The 21,823-nt window shown below is 52.1% G+C and overlaps 1 protein-coding gene across 3 annotated transcripts in view; it reads right to left on the bottom strand.

The window, feature by feature from the left end:
- Positions 1–2,276: 2,276 nt before the first annotated feature.
- ppp1r16b (protein phosphatase 1, regulatory subunit 16B) overlaps positions 2,277–21,823 on the bottom strand; it is a 38,148-nt gene continuing 18,601 nt past the window's right edge. For all 3 annotated transcript variants that reach the window (XM_069179392.1, XM_069179393.1, XM_069179394.1), the window contains exons 3-11: positions 15,823–15,893; positions 10,983–11,128; positions 10,447–10,550; positions 8,760–8,884; positions 7,809–7,934; positions 7,205–7,280; positions 6,831–6,960; positions 5,758–5,896; positions 2,277–5,520 (exon numbers count right to left, since the gene is read on the bottom strand). In XM_069179392.1, coding sequence (XP_069035493.1) covers positions 5,086–5,520; positions 5,758–5,896; positions 6,831–6,960; positions 7,205–7,280; positions 7,809–7,934; positions 8,760–8,884; positions 10,447–10,550; positions 10,983–11,128; positions 15,823–15,893 — 1,352 coding nt within the window. In that variant the 3' untranslated portion in view covers positions 2,277–5,085. The remainder of the gene's footprint in view (positions 5,521–5,757; positions 5,897–6,830; positions 6,961–7,204; positions 7,281–7,808; positions 7,935–8,759; positions 8,885–10,446; positions 10,551–10,982; positions 11,129–15,822; positions 15,894–21,823) is intronic.

Raw genomic sequence — 21,823 nt, forward strand, 5'->3', positions numbered from 1 at the left:
CGAACTCCACCTGGACAGCACCCCAGGTCTGGAGTTGAACCCAGGTCCGCAGCTCTGCGAGGCAGCCCAGTAACCAGTGCGTCACCGTGATGCCCCCTTGTAAAAGATCAGAGAGGGAAAAAAACCATTGAGGGCACAGAAATCCTACGGCATCTTTTAATCTCTAACGATCGTTTTGTTCAGCTTGCACCTCAGTCTCTTCTATTTAAACACTGAGGACCGTGGTACAGGATTGTACATCTTGTACAGGCAACCCCCAGCTCCACTTTACACACAAGCTACTTCTTACTTAGGGCACACAGAAAACAAAACCAGTCATGTGCCTAATTGCAGTACCGTCGCTGCAAGTCTGTGGTGACTATAATGAGCCCCCCCCGAGATGAGTACAGTGATGCAGAGCAGACCCTATGGGTATGACGACTGGCTCTGATCCTCTTTCTCACCAGGCTGGGAGCTGAGCTGAGCTGGGGTCCTGGCCAGCTGGCACGGCCTGAATACAGCGAGCAGACTGAGGCCCAGAGCTGCACAGACAGAGAGAATGGGAGGGGGGTTAAAGCCTTTTCCAGTCATGTGATTTAGTACTATTGTCTCCCTTTGCAGCAGCTTTTTCTGATGTATATGTTTGTTGCCATTGTAGCCTCTAAAATCCCCTTTTGTTCACATAGACGCCCCAGCGAGGAGGAAACTAAAATAAATCTATCCTGATCCAGCACAACATTCCACAGAGATTTGGTTCCAGTTGCTGCAGGAACAGATTTCAGATCACGCGTTTAAAAAAAAACAAAACAAAAATAAAGTGTTTAGCCCAGAAGCAGAGACGGTTTATAATAATAATAACATCACTTTATTAGCCCTATACAATTTCTTGCATTAGGAATTCGTCTTTTTGCATACCCCAGCTTGCTCTCCATGAGACACACAGACAGGCAGAGAGAAGCTTGGGGTCAGAGCGCAGGGTCAGCCATTGTACAGAGCCCCCAGAGCAGTTGGGGTTAAGGGCCTTGCTCAGGGGCCCATTGGAGTAGGATTCCTCTGCTGGCCGTGGGATTTGAACTGGCACCCTTCCAGCCACAGGCGCAGATCCTTCGCCACAGGGCCACCACTCCGCCCCAGTTAAAACTGGACCTGTAACACTGCTTTGTTCCTGTTTATATATCATTGTGTATGCATGCTGTTCAAGATGATTGCTTCCAATGGTTCTATGGAAAAGAACGTTTATTTTATACAGAAGGTCACCATAATGTGAACCTGAAAGACAAGATGACAGTGAAAGCACTCGGCCTCACACTCTTTCCTAATGGCTCCCGCTCCGTTCGGGAGCTCTAACAGCGCTGATTGATGGAAGCAGCGTGCTGCCTTTTCAGCCGCTGACCTCCGGGAGCCCCCTCGTCTAGAATCCCCGTCTCGCCAAGAGGGGCCTGAATGGACCCAGGGGGGCGAGCCGAGAGCCTCTCCGACAGCTGCTTGACATAGCAGCCCTGCCGAACAATAGAGCAGGACTCCATCTGGCACAAAGGACGTTCAGTTTGCGCTGCCCTAAATTTCTGAACTTGGGGAGGAAAACAACATTCCAAGCGAGGCGATCGGAGAATCCCCCCTGCTGGACAGTTGCAGTTACTGCATGCCATAACAAGATACCATAGGAATGACGTGTTTACAACCTTGTACAACCTTTCAATCAGGTGTTTACAGTGTTGACAGCAACTGACACACAGATCTCTTTTCATTGTCAACAGCTTAAGGCCTAGCATATTGATGCAACAGTGCAATTGACCACCCCTAAGAGCCCAATAAGAGGAAGGCAAGAGAACTATTGACAAAGACAACCACAAAGCCTGCCATGATTCAGAACACCTGTGGCTGGAGAGTTCTGTGGACTAGAGTGCTTGGATGTTGCCATGCTGTCTTCTTAAACACATTACTGCTAAGGGTTGTGTGCAGTTCTCCTAGGCCACACCTTTAGGTCTGCAAACTTTGCATTGTGGTTTCAAAAGCTTTTTAATAGGCTGAGTCAGGCAGGCTAACAGGTTGGGATCGTCTACGATTTACCTTAATGTCATGCTGGAAATATCCATGTGCACAGGCTCTGATGGTGCCGGTTCTGAAGATAGACTCCAATCCCCCATTTGAGATGACAAAACCCTCCTTTTCGGCCAGCAAAGGCTTGGACCAACTGTGAGCAAAACCTGTTGTATCACTTTTGTTTGTTTTTCCCGGTGTTATGACCAGAACGTACACAGAAACCAAAACAAAACACACGTGCTCATGCAACCACCTCTGAACAAAAATATACAATTTATTTAAAATGTTAATACAACCATCAGTACTTTCCAGTAATTACAAAATCAGTAGTTCGTTTTCCTTATTATTTGCCTTTTTACATAACATGAGCTCTTAACTACCAAAGACCTGCTTTTTAAAATGTTTTCCTATTTTGACCGTTCATAATATGACATCACTTGGCGTGTGTGGCCAACAGGAGGAAAGAGCACCTCTCAGCCATATCCTGTATCCCGTGCGCTTTAAGCTGCACTCGCGAATACTGCTCGGATCCCATCACACGTGTTTTTTTCGGCCTCGACTTCCATGTCAGTGCAAAAATGGTTTCGCCGCTTTACTGCTGCTAAGCCCCCAAATAAATAACGTTTAAAAATAAATATTCCTGTTTTCAATACCCGTTCTCTCGTTAAATCTACATCTTCGACTGTGCTGTAACTAATTTATTTTAAGACAGAAGGTGCGAACTTCACTGTGGGGCTGTATATATATATATCATTTGCCAACGCTAAACTGTAGAGACGCAGGGTTTTACTGCAGATCTGGGTGCTCGGGTCTCGAGCGGACTGCGACCGTAACTCTCCAAGCGGGGGCGCACAAGCGACAAGGCAAAAAAGGGGGGTTCACCCAGCATGAACCCCATCGGCTCTCAGCTACACAGCGACCCCTGCGGCCCCCCGCACCCACGCAGGCAGCGAGTGCAGAGCCAGCCCCTCCTCCAATCAGCGCCCAGCCTCTAGCGGTTATCGTGACGTGTTAGAGGGCGATTGGCTCGCAGGTGGGCGGGCCGTAGGGTCGAGGGAGTGTCTACGGAAGGGGTCGGGGGGAACAAGGAAGTGTAGGTGTGGGGTTCCTCTTCGCTACCGGAAACGTGAAAACCACGATTGGGGTGTCGAGTTCGGGTGGGTGTAAGAAAAAAAAAAGAATAAATCGGCGATTCTACGTTTAGAAGGAACAGCGACCACAACAGAGAATAAAAACAGACTCAGACCGCTGTCCCGTTTCCAGTGGTAGAGGTGTAAGACAAACAATGTGCATTCAAGGTGAAACACGTGGAAGACGCGTGAAGCGACTGGAACCCCTCCTGCCCAGCCCCAACACCCGGTCCCCCCCCCCCGGGACACGTCCCGCGTGATGTCCCCCGCCGGGTTCCGGTCTGTCACCTGATTGGCCCAGGAGTCAGATATTGGTCTGAAGAATAGACGCGATAGTTTCCCCTTTGCTCTGTCATCGCTACCTCTGCTCTGTTCCTCCAAACCCTGAGATCTTCCAGCCCCCCCCCCACCACCAGCATATCACGCAAGAGAATGATATCTTCGCAGAAGCCGCTTTTGGACTTGACCGGAAGACGAAGACGTCTATACAAATCACCATGCTTTACCGCCCATCTAACACTGTACTGTGGTAACCCAGTCGATGCGGCAGCTGACCGCATGCTTACAGAAGGCTTCAGTACATACAGATTTGGACCATCACCGTTGTGCACTGCCAGAACAAGATTAACCTCTGCCGTTCGTAAAAACAAAAAAATAAAATAAAACCGCCACTAATCGCTTTGATATTTAAGCCAACAGAAAATATTTACACATTTGTACATGTAGTTTTACACTATACACAGGTTAGAGGAAAGAGGCTGCAGGGATCGAGAGTCTGCCCGGCCGACAGCAGGGGACCTCATCGCTGCCGGGCCGAGCAGAGCTTGAACTCACTTCACAACGAAGAAGGAGGACAGAACATATACCGTCTCTTTAAAGAAATAGTTTTAAATAACTTAAGGTTTATAAATATATCTATATAAAAAATCCCTTGCTAAGTACAATAGTAGCCGTGCTCTCCAGACGACTGAAATACTGCTTTGTGCTTCTCACAAGAGTTCATTAAACACCGATGAGAACCTGCTGCAGGACCGGGGGGGTTCCCCCAAGGCCTGGAGCACATGGGTGACAGATAACTGCTTCCCACAGGGTGCGGTCAGGAGCTGATAACATCCAACCACCAGCCAAGTCTCTCGCTCCTAGAAAGGGCCAGTATATGTACACTAACAATATGGACACATTGCCTGATAAGTGTCGCCGAAACTAAAGCAAAACGCTCACAAATAATTAACCTGCAGCCAGAACCACACCTGTTTTACAGGTCTCTCAGATCTTCAATTTACAGCCGTTTATTCTTACCAGGAAAATGTATTTAATCTTGGCTAAACAACACACTCGGTGTTTTAAGCAACAGTGAAAAATAATACTGGCACTCTAAGTACGTTGGAAAATAACAGACAGAATTGGGATATTCAGTTCATCTTCTATTTAAAATGCCTGTTAGAGGTACAGGTTACCGACTGCAGGTTTCAACACGGGCTCTAGCGTTTGTTGACTGAGACTGGTATTCTCGGGAGACAATAACCAGGGCAACGCTAGTTGATCAGGTTATTCTTGGATTTGTGGCACAACAGCGACCCCTGGTGGCGCACCAGACAACCGCCGGAAGAGACGAGAGCTCTTTGTCCTTTCACTGAAGGAGCGCAGGCCACCTTCATAACTCCTGCCTGGGGGAGACCGCTGCAGCACGGATCCCGGCTGCTTAAGAGATGGGCAGTCGGAGAAAAGGTATTTTTTTTCCAAACTAACCGTTTGTTAGTTCAGGCTGATGCACCAGGCAGACTATCATCACCCACAGGCCCCTCCTCCACCTGTGGACCACACCCATTGAACCTGCCCTTGTCCAAGTGGCTGCACCCACAGGTGCCGCTCCTACTGGCCCCTCCCTCACCTGGGCGCCACGCCCACAGGCCCCCTCACGCTGCACACAGCACTAGGAGATGGCACAGCAGCCCTGGCTCTTCTGCGCCACCTCCTCCGCGGGCTGCCTCAGTCTCAGGAGGGGCGGGTCCCCGCTGGCCGGGGTGAAGTAGACCGCGCTGCCGTTGGAGGACACCTGGGGCACGCGTGCGTCCGCGGGGGGGCCGGGGCCGTTCCCCAGGTGCCCGTTGAGCAGGGGGCGGCTCAGCAGCTTGGCGGCGGCCCTCTGCCTCTTCAGCTCAGAGAGCGTCTGGGGGCCACGCTCCCGGTTGGCCATCCAGGGCTCCAGGGGGCCCTGGGAAGACGGGGAGCCCTGGGGCTCGGAGTCCGAGGGGGCCGGCGTCCGGGTCTCTCCGTTGCAGGGGCCGTGGCCGGCCGGAACCGAGCCGTTCTGGGCCCCCTGCTGCGTGGCCGGCTTGCAGGGCCGGGGCGTCTCCTGGGGCTCGCTCTGGAGGCGGGACAGGTAGACGGGAGAGGAAGGCAACTCAGCTGTGTCAGGCCTCGCACCGCTCACCGCTCACCGCTAGGATCAGCAGGGTGCGGCACCCGGCACGGACCGCGCGGAAAATACCCGGGGCCTCTTGTGAAACAAAACCCAAGAAGTATCTTGAAAGGAGCCGTCGTGAGGCCCCTGACCTGCCCATGACCTCCCCGCGACCCACGACCCCGCCGCGACCCCACTCACCGGCTGTGTGCTCTCCTGGTCGGACTCCCTCTCGCGCTCCTCCTCCTCCTTCCCGCTGCGCCACAGGATGGCCTCCTTCTCGTACTCTTTGCGGTGCAGGTTGTTCCTGTCGGACAGGCTGGCTCTGCGGACCACCTTCCTGCACTCGGACAGACGCACACATGGCATGAGCGCTGCTGACCTCTGACCTGCTGCTCACTGCATGCCTTTCAGACACAGGCTCCTCAGTGAGCAGCTGTTCAAGACACGAAGACTACGCAGCATGGACTTGAAAATGCTGATACTGAACAGGACTAAACAGCAAAGAAAAATCAGTTATACATTTTAACCTGTGTACATCTGATGATAGACATTATATTTTTTCACATACATACTGTGCGTTGCTGTGGTATAACATGTATAATGACACATTGATACTTGGGTGGAACGGTGGCTCTGTGGCTGAAAGGCTGTCGGTTCAAATCCCGCAGCCGGCAGAGGAATCCTACTCCGTTGGGCCCCTGAGCAAGGCCCTTAACCCCAACTGCTCCAGGGGCGCCGTAAAAATGGCTGAGCCTGCGCTCTGACCCCAGCTTCTCTCTGTCTGTGTGTCTTATGGAGAGCAAGCTGGGGTCTGCGAAAAGACAACTTCCTAATGCAAGAAATTGTATATGGCCACTAAAGCGATCTTATGATATGATTTAAAGAGTTAAGAACTTGCATGGGCTGCAATCTAAAATGGGGCTCTAAACCTGCCCCCCCTCCAACCCACAGCCCTGATGTTTATTGTCATGAGGTTCTTGTGATCAATTAAATAACCGTGGAGTTGACTATGTAAATTAGGGTCTTCATCGCATCTGCATTCCTATTACACAATTCAACCCTAAATTGAAATAGGATTAATTTAAATGCTTAAATTGCTTTCAGCTCCTAAACATGTTGCCTTTTAACTACTGTGCTTCATAGGTAACTTAAGATCTCCAGCTTTTGAGGCCAAGTAAATTTAAAGTGCTAGGCTGGAAGAAATACAGGAGAAACCAGTCAGGCAGAGTACGTTGCAGTACTCCCAGTGACCAGCAGAGGGAGCCACTCACCCGCGGCTGCCGGCGCTGGAGGTGCGTCTGCACAGGGAGGTCTTCTGCTTGAGCTGTGACTTCATGATGATGTCGTGCTTGTGTTTCAGGTCCATCAGAATTGCCCTGAACTCCTCGTCTTCACACAGATCTGAGAATCACGGAGACCACAGGGTCATTCCATGGATACTCAGACAGCCTCCTCTGTCACCGTTTCACACAGATTGCCAGGATCTTAAGTACAGCGGTTGTCTTAATTTCTAGCACGGGCCCCCCTTTTTAACACTGCAGATTAACAGAGCGCCCACAAAAAGAAGCAAGTATGGATGAGCGAGGGGCTATCCAGCCCATTAGAGATGAAAGCACAGAGCTGGGCTGGACAAGACCGGACTCACCGATGGGCGTCTCGTCCATGTAGGTCTTGGCGTCGAGACTGGCACCATGAGAGACCAGCAGCTCCGCCACGTGCATCTGAGGACAGAGAGAGGAGGTGACGCCCTGCTGTGCAGGAGGAGGGGGAGGAGTGTGCCAGCGCGCTCTGCGAGCCGGGAGGCAGAGGAAGAGCTGGCTAACACATCACCCGCGATGGGCAGGGCGTTCATGTTCCTACAGACGTCGGTGCCAGTTAACCAGCCACACTGGCGGCTGGGTGAACAGAGAGTCAACAAGATCTCCAATGGACAGTGACACACCAGGCACAGGTGGAAGGGAACGTGGATGGGCATCTAAAACTGAGAGCGCAGGAGGCAGGTACGTACCCCAGTGGCTGAGGGAGTGTGGAATAAGCTGCTCAACGTGGTGTTGGAGCTGGTAGGCTAGTTTTGTTCAAGAAACAGCCGGATGAGAACCCGGGACCGATGAACTACTCACTACCGACCGGGCCGCGTGCAACCTGAAGGGTGCTCTAAGCTGCAGCCCCTTCAGGGAGCCCAGCGAGGGGGCGCAATCTGAGCCCCCCCCGGACCGACTCCAGGGGTGAGAGCGGGGCGGCCGACTGACCTGCCCCCAGCAGGCCGCCGCGTGGAGGGGCTGCCAGCCGTCCACGTCCTGCACGTCCAGCCTCGCCCCCCCCTCCAGCAGGAGCTCCGCGGCCTGGGCGTAGCCGTTGGCGGCCACGATGTGGAGCTGCAGTGGAGAGAGAGAGAGAGAGAGAGAGAGAGAGAGAGAGAGAGAGAGAGGCGTCACTGGTCCAAGGCGCTCTGATCGTGCGATCCCCACCTGCTCACCGGGCCGCTGCCCCCCCTTCCCGATCGTGTGCGCACCACCGCGCCACACCCCCGGCATCTGAACCCGGCGATCCTAGGGGAGCGATGCGAATGACGCCACCAAAACATCTGTCTGCATCTGCTTCTGCTGCATCATGGGCTCATGTGTGGCGATTTGAAAAAATCATCCAGGTCCAAGGGCTTCTATCCGAGCTCGCAAGGAAGCAGGGTGGACGGAGCAGGCGAGGCTTGGGGTGCTGGAGGGCAGAGCACTCGGTCCGCCCTTCCACAGGGCAGCGAAGCTCTGGTGCTCTCTGTATCCCACTGGCTACTGCTGGACTGCACAGCCGCCAGCAGTGTTACTCCTTAATGAAGCCCTAATCCCTTCATCGACCTTCATGCTGAGCATTATTGCTCATCCCTGCACTGGAATGCAACAGAAGAGGCAGGACCCCCCCTTTCATCACAAGGGGGCAGGATTGGCCCATGTTTGGCCTGCTGGTACACACACATACTGTATATGCAGTACGTACACACACAACCCTGCTGTAGAGCAGGATGGAGGCTCAGGCACCACAAAAGTGCTTAAGAAGGGCAGCATCCCAGCTAGGCAAAGGGATGATCTGTCTTCTGTGTCGATTGGCTTCCAGCAATAAAATTAACGGATTAAGCAAGACTAACTTGGAAACGTTAAGAGTCCGCTCGTCTGTTTATGTACGTCTGTGCGCCCCTGCAAGATTCTCACCAGTGTGACACCCTGGGAATCCGCGCAGTTGAGGTCCCGGTTCTCCTGCAGCAGGGTCTGGAGGTCTCCCATCATCCTCCTCTCCACGGCGGCCCGCGTCTCGTTGATCATCTCCTGGGTGATGCCTGCCGACCAACGCAGAGGCACACCGAGGGACCAATCAAAACACCGGGAGGGTGGAACTCACTTCCTGGAGGAAAATGGGGTTCCCTCCACTTCCAATCCACGCCAGCCCCCCTCTTACTCAAGCGGCCTAATTATCCGACGAGCTGAAATAACACCACTCCTGCTCAGGCTTGGACGAGCTACACAGTTGTCGGCCCTTGAGTCAAGCACGTCTCTTAAGCTCTTAAGATCCGATGACACCTGAGCAACATTTGTGGAATGTTTCAAGCTGACCTGCTAATTAGATCAATTAAGATTCTATCAAGGTCATTAAGAGGGGGCGTAAGAACCAGGAGCCCCAGGGGCGCCCCTGTGCACGCAGCGCGAGTGTGCTTGTGTACACCCGTCAACAGGCTCCTGCTCTGGGTGGACACTTCCTGTGCCGAATTTCCAGCTTCCTCCCGGGGAGAGAAATGACCTGTTAGCGCTGGGACTCGCTCACACATGCGCGATGAACGCACGCACACACCAAGGTTTTCATTCTTTTAACTCTCCCCAAGTTTTGTGCACAAGTCACAGCTGTGATTTTTTAAAAATGATCACTTTCTTTCATTTAATAATTAAACACTTGTCCCAGGCTGGACTCCATTAGCCAGGCAGGGAGTGAATCTGCAGAACTCAATTTAAATCCCTCGGGCAGATGTGCTTTTTAGGGATCAATGGAGATCAACACTTTAAAATTGATCAATGACTTTCAATTATTCCCTTTCTGGGGATATTAGGGATTTTTCTGGACAGGAGCTGGCCAGGAGCTCAGCTGGGGAGCCCTGACCCAGGCGAGATGTATAAAGAAAATCCAACAGTGTTTTACTCCGAGTCCGAGTTCTAGTAAACATCAGGGGCTCTTTCTGCGCGTGTCCACCGAACACACCACACGCTAGACCAAGACTGCTACAAAGTGAAGCTGAAGGCAATTAAAAAGGATGTTTTCACACTATAATATGCCTTTCTGTTCTTCAAGATGGAAAAAGAATAGCAGTTCAGCTTCTATTTGTGTTCCTGGAGGGAGTATTTAGCAGTTTAGGGATCCGATAATGAGCACACAACTACTTAGGCTCAACAGCATTAGCGCTGTATTTAGCTCCTCTGAGCCACTATTCTTGCACCTGCTTAGACACTGGGCAAAATGCCAATTGTCACCCTCTCCCACCAGGCACAGGGCAAAGACTGGCATGCTGACCCCCGAGGAGCAGAATTCCTCAGCTCTCTCGCCGTCCTGTCCCCTCACTTCCCTTTCTCTGAGGGCCCTGCTCCCGCTCCGGCCTCACGAGCGCCCTCGGCTCCGGAGCTTCTCCCTGGAATACCGCTCTTCCGCAGGTGAACCGAGCCAGGGCATCCCTCCTGCTGCTGGAGGCCCACACTAAACCTTCACGGAATCGCCAAGCGGCTCGCTGGGAGTATTTGCAGGTTTTTACATCTCCTCAGGATCTGTGTATTTTATCTAATGAAATACAAGCAGACCCCCCCCCGCCCCCCGCCTGCCTTCTACGGCTTTTTTGCACATCTCCCCTCTCTTCCTCACCGCGGTTCGCCATGGCGGTCTCGATGATGTCCAGGGTGGGGTCATCCTCACAGAGGTCATAGGGCATGTTCCCATCCGAGTTCACCGCCAGCAGGTCAGCACCGCTGTGGAGAGAGAGAGAGAGAGAGAGGCCAGTCGGACACAGGCTCCTCCGCCAACGGCGAAAACAAAAATTCCACATTCCCCACACAGCCTCCCCCGAGAGCATTCACACAGGCACGCGGCCAGACACCCACCCCCTCTCTCTCTGCCCGTCCGAGACCAGGCCCTGCAGGACCACTGCGCTCAGCCCTGGTGCAAACCCAGCTCCGCGTGGTCTGCGAGACGCAGTTAAAGTGCCACAAAATACGGGTCCCACTGCCGAGCAGCTTGATCCATTTCAGGCTCCATGACCTGCAGGGCCGAGGAGATCATCTAACCCCATTCGAGTGCACCTGCAAACCTTTCTGCCTCGAGGCTTCGACTGGAATGAAGAAACACAATGTCCGCTGCAAGCTGCAGCCGATCAAAGCGCCCAAGCCCACAGTCCCACTCACTGGTGGATGAGGATCCTGACGAGGTTGGCATGCCCACAGGTGGCGGCCGCGTGCAGTGGCGTCCACAGCTCGTTGTCCTGGGCATTGACATTGGCCCCGCGATTTAACAGCAGCTTCACCATGTCCTCGTAGTTATCAATGCAGCACTGAGAGAGAAAGAGAGGGGACGAGGGTTAATGCAGACCGACAGTGCCCACTCAGTCACTGTCGTACATCACACCAAGACCCAGTGAGAGGATGCTGCCCAGCCCATCTTCTTGCTGTTACCTTATAGACTTAAAAACGTCCGTCTCCATTCTTAAACAATCCCACTGAGTTGGCCTCAACCACATGTCCTGGAAGTAGGCTGAAGGCTCCCTCAGCCTCCCAATTTCAGTTTAAATGACCCTAGACCCCCTTCTCCACTTCTTGCTAAAGGCAATCCCGAATGCACGCTTTAATGATACAGAACACCTCAATAAAATATCAACGGAAAACTTTGCAACTTGCAAACTATTGACCTCTTTGCACACATTCCCTTAGACGCTCGCGGCTGTATGTGTCAGAAGTAGACTGTTATGTCGTAGTGGATCAAAAGGTTAAGCACTGTTTAGAGAACTGTCTTCACTCCTTGTTCCTGCATAGCTAGATGACAAAAACATAATTCACATTCCAACTGGAACAATTAGCGGGGAGGGATCTAGCATTTGTCTACATTAAAATTTAAACTAGAACAAAAACAGCCTTTAATCTGCCTGGCAGGACCCACTCCCTTCCCAAGAGCCCTCGGCTCAATTAGCGTGCCGAGTCTGGAGAGGGAGGCGGCTGGCAGCTGCCGCAGGGCTGGCCCAGCGAGGAGACGGAGAGAGGGAGGGAACTGAGAGATAGCACGGAAAACAGGAGGACTGTTCCACCTCCCTCGCAGCCCGGCCCGAGCTCCTCAATCGGCGATCCCCTCCTCCCCTTTCCACAAACACCGGTCACTTCCTGGTCCCCGCAGAGACCCATCGTCTTCTCTGCGGGAAGGGTGGCTGTCTGGTTAGGAAAGACAACTTGCTTGCAGTCCGCTCTCACAGACCAGAGGCTGCACTGCAGAGAGCTGTGTGCGCAGCTGATAGGCTGCAGAGAGCCGTGTCCAACTCCCTCCCAGTGCTTGACTGCGCCTGGACTGCGTGCTGTCCTGTGCAGACTGGCAGTGGTGAACTGCATCTGCTTCAAATCGCAGACCCAAGTTCCAGCATCGGACAGTCGCCGAGTTTAGATTTATACATCACTTAATGTAAACAGCACAGAAGAATGTTTCAAGATGCATCACACATGCAAAGACACTGAAGTATTGGCGCGCTGTCCACGCCCTAGGATCTGCAGTAGGTACCACCAACAATATGCTTAGATTACTGCACTCTTACAGAGATTACAGGTTGACCCATAAATCAAAACCTTCTCTCAAGTCAAACGCCACAGTCCTTCAGTTTGGGAATCTAACACTACAGAGCACAAGTGGTCACCCGAAGTGACACAGTCAGGACTTGAACCAGAAACATCCTGGTAACAAATCCTTTACTTTACCCCTTTTGATCTTCTAGTCTCCTGCAGTAGTAGAAGTAAAATACTAGCACTAGAGTTCCTTCCAAGAGCGCGTGCACACAGGAAGGACAAGCCGAGCTCATCATGTGGGAGGACGTCTCTGTGAGAGCACACTGCTGTTTTGTCTCATTACCCCCTGAAAAGTCAGCTGCATCCATTTGCACCTACGCGTGTGTCAGCTGCGCGCACACACACACATAAAGACTGTTATTATCGCTCAGATACTTCCCTGCTGGAAATGAGCAACATTCACAAGCACAGACACAGTTAAAAAATAAGGCAAGTCTCCTGCCCAGAACATTACACTGACACTTGACGCTACCCTAACTCCCCCAGTGGTCTTGGCCCATTCTACACAGGCCGGGCAGCTATAACCCCTTCTGGTCACAGAGGGCGTGCAAAGTGTTAAAACCCGGTGCTACAAGCCCATGCTGCTCAGCACAGGCTGGTAATTAAACCCGCTCCCTGCTCTGAAATCCCCTTCCACCCCCCACCCCCCCCCAGAAGTACTACCCCCATTGTGCAGAGAGCCACCAGGGAGGAATAAGGCAGCTCTTTCATGACTTGCGGCACAATGCCTTCAGAACCGCTGCATTCTTCAGAAAGAGGAGCACGCCTTCGCACCCCCAACAACAACACAGCTAGTGTTCAGATGTGTAACTGGGGTGGCGGTGGGGGGGGGGGTGGGGGTTAAGCTGGTAAACTGCTGTTAGATCATGGCAGCAGGAAATCAGCGATAGGTGAGGGGTTCTTATTGCCCGGGCTGGCCTGGGAGCCCCCTCCTGGCAGCTGAAGACTGTGTGTGCCCTCAAGCTCCAGCCCAGGGAGCGGCTCTCGACGACTTCACTGAACACGTCTCTGACACTGAAAGCTGAAGAGGTTAGAAACAAGAGGAAGGCTATATACCCTGTTTTTCTTGATTGGTTGCTAGTTGCTGTGATCCCTGTGATCCCAAACTCTCATCCAGCTGGCCTGGCCTGGCCTGGCCCCAACTCCTGCACCGCTTTGTGTAAGGAAGCCCCGCCCCCCCGTTTCATCTCCACTTGTGACCTCATCTCCATTTTTCTTCACTGAGCTCAAAGCCGTTCCTTCAGCCACCTTTATCAAAACCTTGGGGGACGGTGGAAATGCAAACAAACTGCCCTCCTATCTTCCTCCGTTTATGCCTAAAGAGATTCAGGTCCGTTATCCTGTCTGTGCACAACACCTCTTTGAGAACGGGCATCAAGAATTCAGTTGTAAATTGTCTGCAATTGTCTCTGGGGTCTTTTCAGAGAAGCCACAAGTGTGATAAGGCGGCGAACACTAAGCAAAATATTCAGAGAGGCGTCTTACGAATGCAAAGGAGGTCAAGAAATTTGGCAAGACTCCCAACTCTGGAGAAGCTGAAGACACTCTCTAATCAAAGTCCTTGCTTCCACTTGGCGCAGACACAAAGTGCCTTAACCCCTCACCAGCCCAGACAGCTGTCCTTCATCAATCACACGCCTGGCAGAGCGAGTCTGGGTGACGGATCAGCCCATTAGACTCCACTCACCTCGCTGTTCAAGCCGTATCGTACTGTGTTAAACAAGTACAAGCTTCCATAACAGGTAGTTAGCAGGTGAAATTGTCACCCCCTGGCTCAGGGGTTTTGACAGAGATGCAGGTAACCTTCACCATGAAAATGAGAACACTAACTCCAGAGGGAGTGCGTCTGCACTGCAGCCAGTGAGAGAGACAGCGACTCAGTCCGCTGATGCAGCCTGCGACAGGAGGATATCTTTCACTGAAACACGGCCTTTAATCACAGCGAAGGCCTTCGGGGACAGGCAGGGAACCAGGAGTGCTGAAAGCATAATGTAGCCACTCAGCGGAGAGCTCACCGCTTTCTCTCTGCACACTGCATCGGACACCTACAGGCTGCAGATGACCTGCTCATTGACGGCCGTTTGTAAGAAAAGCCCGATTGAATTCCCTGTCATTGGATTAAAGCTTTGTTAGAAAAAACAAACTAAAACATTCAAATCACAGAGGGGAGAATACCACGGGAAAAAGATCACAGTGGCTCAACCTGTAAAGGTCTCGTCGGCCAGTGACTGGGAACCCCAGGCGGGTGCCTACAGCTTGTCGCCCTGCAGCAAACGCTACGATTTCCTACCCAGGGGCCCGAGGGGTGACAGTGACGCTAACAAACACAGCTGGGACGGCAGGGAGCGGAGACTGGAACTTGGGGCACCCCGAAGAAAGCCAGCCTGGAGCATGGGCGTGGAGAAAACCTGCAAACTCTGTAAACCTGCGCGCCAGAGGTGCCCCAGTTTGGAACTGGACACGGGGCCCCAGAGCCACGAGGCAGCCATGCTGACCTCTGTGTCGCCAAGGCACCCAACAGCACAGGCTTTGGAGCAAAACATCCACAGATCCCAAACCACGTGCACAAGTCCATTCCAAATTCAGAGGGCACAAAAAGGAAATCAAATCTAAAAAGCCTATAATGATGCAACCCCTCCCCCCCGCCCCCAAAAAAAGAACGCCTGCACTTTGCCATCGCCCTGCCTCCCCAGGGGCACGTTTCATCCGAAAGCGATCCCCCTCCGCCCGCGCCCGGTCCTGCTCGCGCCGCACGGAGCCCAGGCTCCGCATCGCTCACCCGCCACACGTCGCTCCGAAAGCAATCAAGCTACTTTCATGAAACATTAACTTTTCGCTATCGAATTGGCTTGGGGAGGGGGGGGGCGGCTGCACTGCTGGGCAGCTGAAACAAGCCCATCTGCAGCCTGGAGAGCAGGGGAAAGCGAAGCTAACGATTCGTGTCCTCTGCCATAACGAGATCACTCCTCGGAACAGAGAGACAGGACCGGCTGCAATGGTTTATTAGCGGGACGGAAACAAGACTTTCTTCAGACAGAAATCAACCCCCCCCCCGTGTTCTCTGCCACCCCTTTGGACAGCCTACAACATCCTGTGCATGAAACAGGGGAGACTGACGATTTATGGGTGCCCTCTTACACTGCTCGCCTTTAGATTCCCACTGAGGCTGAGAGAGTCGGGGCTCAACCCAGGCGATGTTATCCTGGCGTCCAGGATAGGATGCTCAGTACAGTAAATCAAAGAAGAGATTCTGCTGCAGTCTTATTTTCCCTTGCCACCACACACATGCCCCTTTTATGCCCCATCAACAGCCTCCAGCTGAGATTTCTGCCCCAGGGCCATAAAGCCAGCCGAGTCCAATCTCCTCCGGCGGTGTCGTGCCCCGCGCTCTTGACAGGCCTGCATCCGGAGAGAAGAGCCTCACCTGGTGCAGGGCAGTGAGGCCGTCTTCATTGCAGAGGTCCGGGCTGACACTGTTCTTCAGCAGGTACCTCACTGCAAGAGCAAGGAGAGGGGAGACATCAGACTCAGGAGACTGGCTACAGGCCTGCTGCCGCCCTGGGCCGCAAACACGTCAGAGACGTGCGGCTGAGGGAAGCACGTACAGGGGGGACTGGGAGGTGCTTCGAGCGAGAGAAGGCCATCGCCTCGTACCGTCTGTGTAGGTTTTAAAAAGCTCGCAGTCTCAAGGACGCCATTCTGCCATTTCCTGAATGGCCCTACTGATCAAGCACCCACACCACTGCTCTACAATTCATGCCACACACCCACTCCAGCTCCCTGAGCTCATGATCATCCGTCCCCGGTTGTTGTTCCGAGCTGATTAATTACGGAGCCGGTCGTGCCCTCTATCGGACTCGGACAGCTCCAGGTCTAGCGCGACTCCATGCCAGACGCAGGCTGAATCGCAGAAGATTAATAGTGGTAGGACCAATCACGTACCATAACACTGTCACGTTACTTTGATTCACAAGAGTTTCATTTTGCTTTGTCAGTGCACTGGAACGGAACACAACAGGCTGACAGTGTCCACAAAACACCAACTCAGTCACCCTTCCAGGGCCACAGCCTAGTGGTTTCAGACAGTGTTGCAGAGTTCGCACCCTGTAGCGAGTAGCACAGACCAGGCCTCAGCTGCACTGCATGTCCTTTGACCTGACCTTGAAAATCAACACCCTGTTCCAGAGGCGAAATCAACATTCTGCTCAAATCCCAGCCTCCTCATTGCTTTCCATGCTCAATGACTAATTGCTCATTTACTTGGCTTCCATATGCACCCATTCACATAAGTATTTTGCTGGAGCTATGCCTCACCTGGGATTTGAACCCACAACCTTCCCCATACGAGTCCAGGACCCTGACCACCACCACTCTACGTGGCTGCCACTGACCATCACAGCTGATGTTGGAATTAAATGAACATTTCCAAAAACAGCTGGCATGTACACTTTAGTAGTTTTATATTTTTTTTGCATCGCTATTCTTAAATCTGGAATGTCAGGTTCAGGCCAATCGCCATATGATAAAAAAATAAAATCCCAGAGCAGGCAATGGGTGAAACACAAGCACATCTCTGAAACAGGGTAGAGGGATTAAGAGCTAGCAGAATGAGGGGTTTGGGCTGATAATTAATAGCGCTGTATAATCCTTCGACGGGCATCTGCTCCCAAGACGGCAGGCCCTTCTCACCAATACTCCCAAATCCCAGTCATAGAAGGTTTATCCCCCAGAGATTCCTGCCTTCATCAGCACACTGAGGATTAATTTCCACTCTCCCGTTGTCTACAAGACGCACAATGACTGGTTACGGTGATGTTTTTGAAGTCCGTAATGAGACCCAGGGCTAATTCCAAGACAGAACTGTACCCCCGGACCAGATGCTCCTCGCTGAGCCCCTCTGGCTACATTTTCTGCTGAACAAGCCAAAAACGGGGGAGCTTAAGAAGTCAGCCAGGCCAGTCCACCAACTGTACTGAGGAAACCTGCCGAGTGACGAAATGTGGATGAAACACCTATGATATTCCTATTGTGCGATGGTGACTAAAACCCACACACTCTAACTTAGGTCGCATCCAAGCACTAGAAAACAAGAAAATAAGCCTCCTTTGAATTTAGTGCAGAACACAGATCAAATTCAATTTGCACGAGCACCGTTTAAAACCAAATCTAACTACAAGCCCATAGCTGTGCGCCAAGCCACACAACAACAGGATGAGCAAGTGGATTTCTTAGAAATGATTATGACACCCCAGTGAAAAAGTGTGCTTCTCACTGTGAAAGCTTATTCAGACATTACAGGAATTAAAGTGCCCCTTATCTTCCTGGAAACCTGCTGTTGCACGACTAAGGCCTGTGGAAATGGGTTAAGTGCTCGAGAGACGGGCTGGTGCCTTCCTGGGTCTTCACGTAGACTCATTTCCTTCGCACGCAGCAGCTCGAGTTGGGTTTCCCCGATCTGGGCTCCACGCGGCGCTGGAAACCACCAGCTCAGGGGGGAGCCGCTCGCAACGCGCCATGCCGAGGTCAGCAAAGGAGAGCCCGGGGAGGGCACGCCCTCGCTCAGCTCCTGCTGTCCGCTCCTGCCCAGAGCCACTGGCCCCCGGAGCAGAGGAATCTCGGGGCCGGACTCGTGGGGTCCAGTGGTGTGGAGCCGGCGTCAGAGCCCTCCCTCAGGTGAGGGGGCTTGTGGGCCTTTCGAAAACAAGCGACACAAGGAAGGTCAGACAGGAAGCGGTTCTTCCTTCCTCCTCAGGGATCCCAGCCAGAGGCTTTCCTATACTGAGCCTGAGCTTAGGAAGAGGAGAGGCCGACTCCTCACAGAGAGGGCCGGACTAAAGATGAGTCTGATGCTCCGGCACGTCCATACCACCGAAAACCTGCAGGGGAAAAGATCCTGGAGAAATGGCTACCTTTAATGGACTTGCTGGCCTGAAGGGGCACCTTCAGGGCCACAGACTCTTAAAAGTCTGAATGAAGCTCCCGTCTCTCATGAGAGAACTTTCCTTTGCAGTTCACCACGCAGTCTTCCTCGTACTTAGGAAATAGACACAACTGTTTCACTCAGTGAAACCAGAATAAACTCCGGTCCCTCGAGCCTTTTAGTCGTGCCTGCTCCCGGTCCAGAAGAGAGCAGAAGAGGCGACTCAGGGCGTTATCGCAGCCAGTGGCTCCAGTCTCCTGCTTCCGGGAGCCGTCTTGCGTGACCAGCAGATAAGCAGGGCGGCAGCTTCCAGTTTGCCAGTTTCACTGATGTTCCGTTTATCTTTCGAGATTATTTTTTTGTTCCGTCGTCCTGAATGTACTCTAGCTGGCCAGGAAGTCATCCCCCACGAGCTCTTGGTTTGAGATCAGATATGACGATATGATGTTAATGACCCTCAATCACGAAGGCGGCCATGGCGATGAGAATCACGCTAACCTGAGCTCCGAGTTGATAGATTTCCCCATGCGGATGGGCTGTGGCCCTGCGGGGCAGCGAGCTGTCTCCTCTCGAAGCTCCCTGCTCCCTGTAGAGGGGGTTTCAAAGACCGACACTCCTCCTCCCTCTGGAGTGCAGTGGGCTCTGTGCTAGCGCCGAGGGTGCCTGTCTGCAGAAGGGAAGTCTCTCAGGAAGCGGGGCCGCAGGCCTTGTGGATGTTTACTCTCCATGACCTCGGGCTGCACTGCACTTGCCATGGGCAGTCGCATACCAGACATTCCGATTCACTCCTCAGAAGGCTGTCGACGTCCACCTTGACATTTCTTAGATTGGCGTAGAAGGAATGTGATCGTGTTATGAAGGAGGTGGCTGGGCTCTGGAACAGCCTGGGAGGTCCACTCCTCAGATGGCGCCTCCAGGATAGGTTAACCCCGAAACGTTGTCTCTCCTTGCTCTTCCTTTCAGCATGGAATAAACCTTCACCTGTTCGGGAACACGTTGTTTCACAGCTGGAATGATGCTGAAAAACTGCAGCAAAGCACAAGGATTTTGTACCTGGTAATGTTTTACTCCCTGATTCTACAGGCAGTGGCCCCAGAGCCCTCAACACTACTCTGCACTAGTGCTACGTCTGTACTGGCCCTTTCCATGGCAGCCCACAGCTTGCACCAGGCTTCACCCCACAACACTGCTTTACCTCATTTTTACCATGGCTTCACTGCGTGGCTAATCAGGTAATGCACTGAGGAGCTTTCTTGTGCGATGCAGGCATTAGGCTCACTGGGGCCCCAGGCTGCAGTGCACACACAGCCCCCTCTTCTCGCCCAACACCAGAGGAAAAATAAATCCCGCTGTACTGCCACACAGGCCTCAAAAACGCTCACCAGCCGCCTCTCGGGAGGGGAGAGATAAGAGAGGATTTGCATGAGAGACCAATATAGCTGTAGCTGTGGCCTGCCACCCTCAGACACTCACTAAGAAGCAGACCTTTTTATAGGCTTACTTCTTCCACACAGAGGAGCTTCTTTTCCTATTTGATGGAGAACTGGGCCGCTCAGTCGCAGAGCTGGGTCTGGTTCCGGGCAGAGTGACTTTGGATTTAATAGGACACGCACAGCAGGAAAGGAAGGAGGTCAGTTTCATAATTAGATCTGAAATGATGAGTTATAATTACGCTCCGCTAACGAGGAGCTTAAAAGGGCAGTGATGCTGGTTTTGCTTCCAAAGCTCAGTGTCTTGTATTTTAACAAGTCTGAGGAAAACAATAACGCTCCCGACTCCCAAAACTTAGAACATACAGAGAAACGTCCAACACTCATGACACCCGAAGACGGCTTCACAGCTGAAACACTGCGTTTCCTTTCTTCTCTTTTCAGCAGGGAATAAACCTTTAACTTGTTCCTTTGCTGCCTTCGCATGCCGACGCAGCTCCCCACCCGAACTAGTCCAACACCTATGTGCACTCAAAGCACATGTTACATGTGTCCAATAGCACACATGCAACGAACATAACAGAAGCCAAGGAAGTAGAAGATGCCAGCAGGTAACAACGAGAACAAATGGAAATTAAGAGCTGTAGTGCAAAGACACAACAGCAGCTGTGGTGCAGGGGACAGCAGGACCCACAAAAGAGGCCCGGCTGCCCACTGGGCAGAGCCTGGCCACAGTAAGAAGGCCTGAAGCAGCAGACCTCACATTTATGCAAAGACCACGTTCACGCAAGAAGTCCTGAAGTTAACCCGAGCTGGACCAGAGGTCTTTCACCTGGAAACCTCCTTCAAATGATCAATTTCTAAAGGTCTGGAACAATTCGACTGTGAGCAATGAAACAGGGGGTGTGATCGATTGAATTTAGAGATCATTTTGAACAAAAATCACAATATCTTTCAACTCTCGAGGACTAGTGTTTCCCTTCATCCAAGTAACACTTGTTTCGTTGATCTATTGCTTAACAAGTGTTCCTAGGTTCTAAATAATGGGTGATTTAGGGTGGCCTATAAAAATGGCTGGAGTGGGGCTCTTCAGGACCAGGGTTGGAGACCGACCGGAGTTAGAACAGGAAAACCTTAAAGAGAGTTTAGGCAGGACAGGAGTTATGGGCTGATGCAGAACACTTAGGTGGCACACAGGGCCCTGAAATCTAGCCTTACCGAAGTGTGTACTGAAGTTCAGAAGATACTCCAGTAATTAAGACATTGCAGTAGTCCAATCTTGATTAAACAAAGGAACACATCTATTTCAGGATCAGACATGCAGAGCATAGGAGATAAAGCATCTAAAAAACGCCTTCCACCATTATATTCTACATTCACATTTTCCTGTATTTCACAAAAGACATGATTCTCCGTAACAAGCAACAAATTGGAGCTAAGTGCTTCGTGAATGAAAATCTTCTCAAGTTGCTGAAGTCTTTTAAATTCAAGGCACTCAGAAAAAGGATTTGCATCAGCCTAGACCAGCAGAGATCTAGTAATAAGTGTGGGTGTTAGTGAACTTTTTTTTTTCCTAAAGGATAATTTCTAGAGCAGAACAGACTACTTCTGACGCAAAGATAATCTGTCTATTCTGAGGTATGAGGTGTGCACAGCACTGGAAAGAATGACCAAAGTCAGGAACCACCTCCTGCATCCCCATTTAGGCGGTACAAAAAAAAACCTCAGCACTAAGCGTCTGAAGTCTGTTTTACTCCAGGCCTGTGTCAGGCACCAGCAGCATGAGTTGTGACAGCGCTCAACTGGGTCAGAAACACAGAAGACTTTCACCCCAGCACAGCGTGACCCCCACGGCCCAGGAAACCGCGGCTGCCTTGTGCCTGAGACAGCCAGCATGCACGTCAGAGGCGACTTCAGCACCCTTTCCAAGCCAAGTTCAAGAGTCTCTTAGACCCTCAAACACAGCAATAACTCCTGTCAGCTGCATCAGGCCCCAGGAGATGCACAAAGTCAAGGTACCAAATGCAGGACTGCTCTGCTATTGCCTGCTCTGCTCTTATGCCTGGTGTTGTGTC

The sequence above is a fragment of the Lepisosteus oculatus genome, chromosome 16, assembly GCF_040954835.1.
Source record: "Lepisosteus oculatus isolate fLepOcu1 chromosome 16, fLepOcu1.hap2, whole genome shotgun sequence".
Taxonomy (NCBI): Eukaryota; Metazoa; Chordata; class Actinopteri; order Semionotiformes; family Lepisosteidae; genus Lepisosteus; species Lepisosteus oculatus.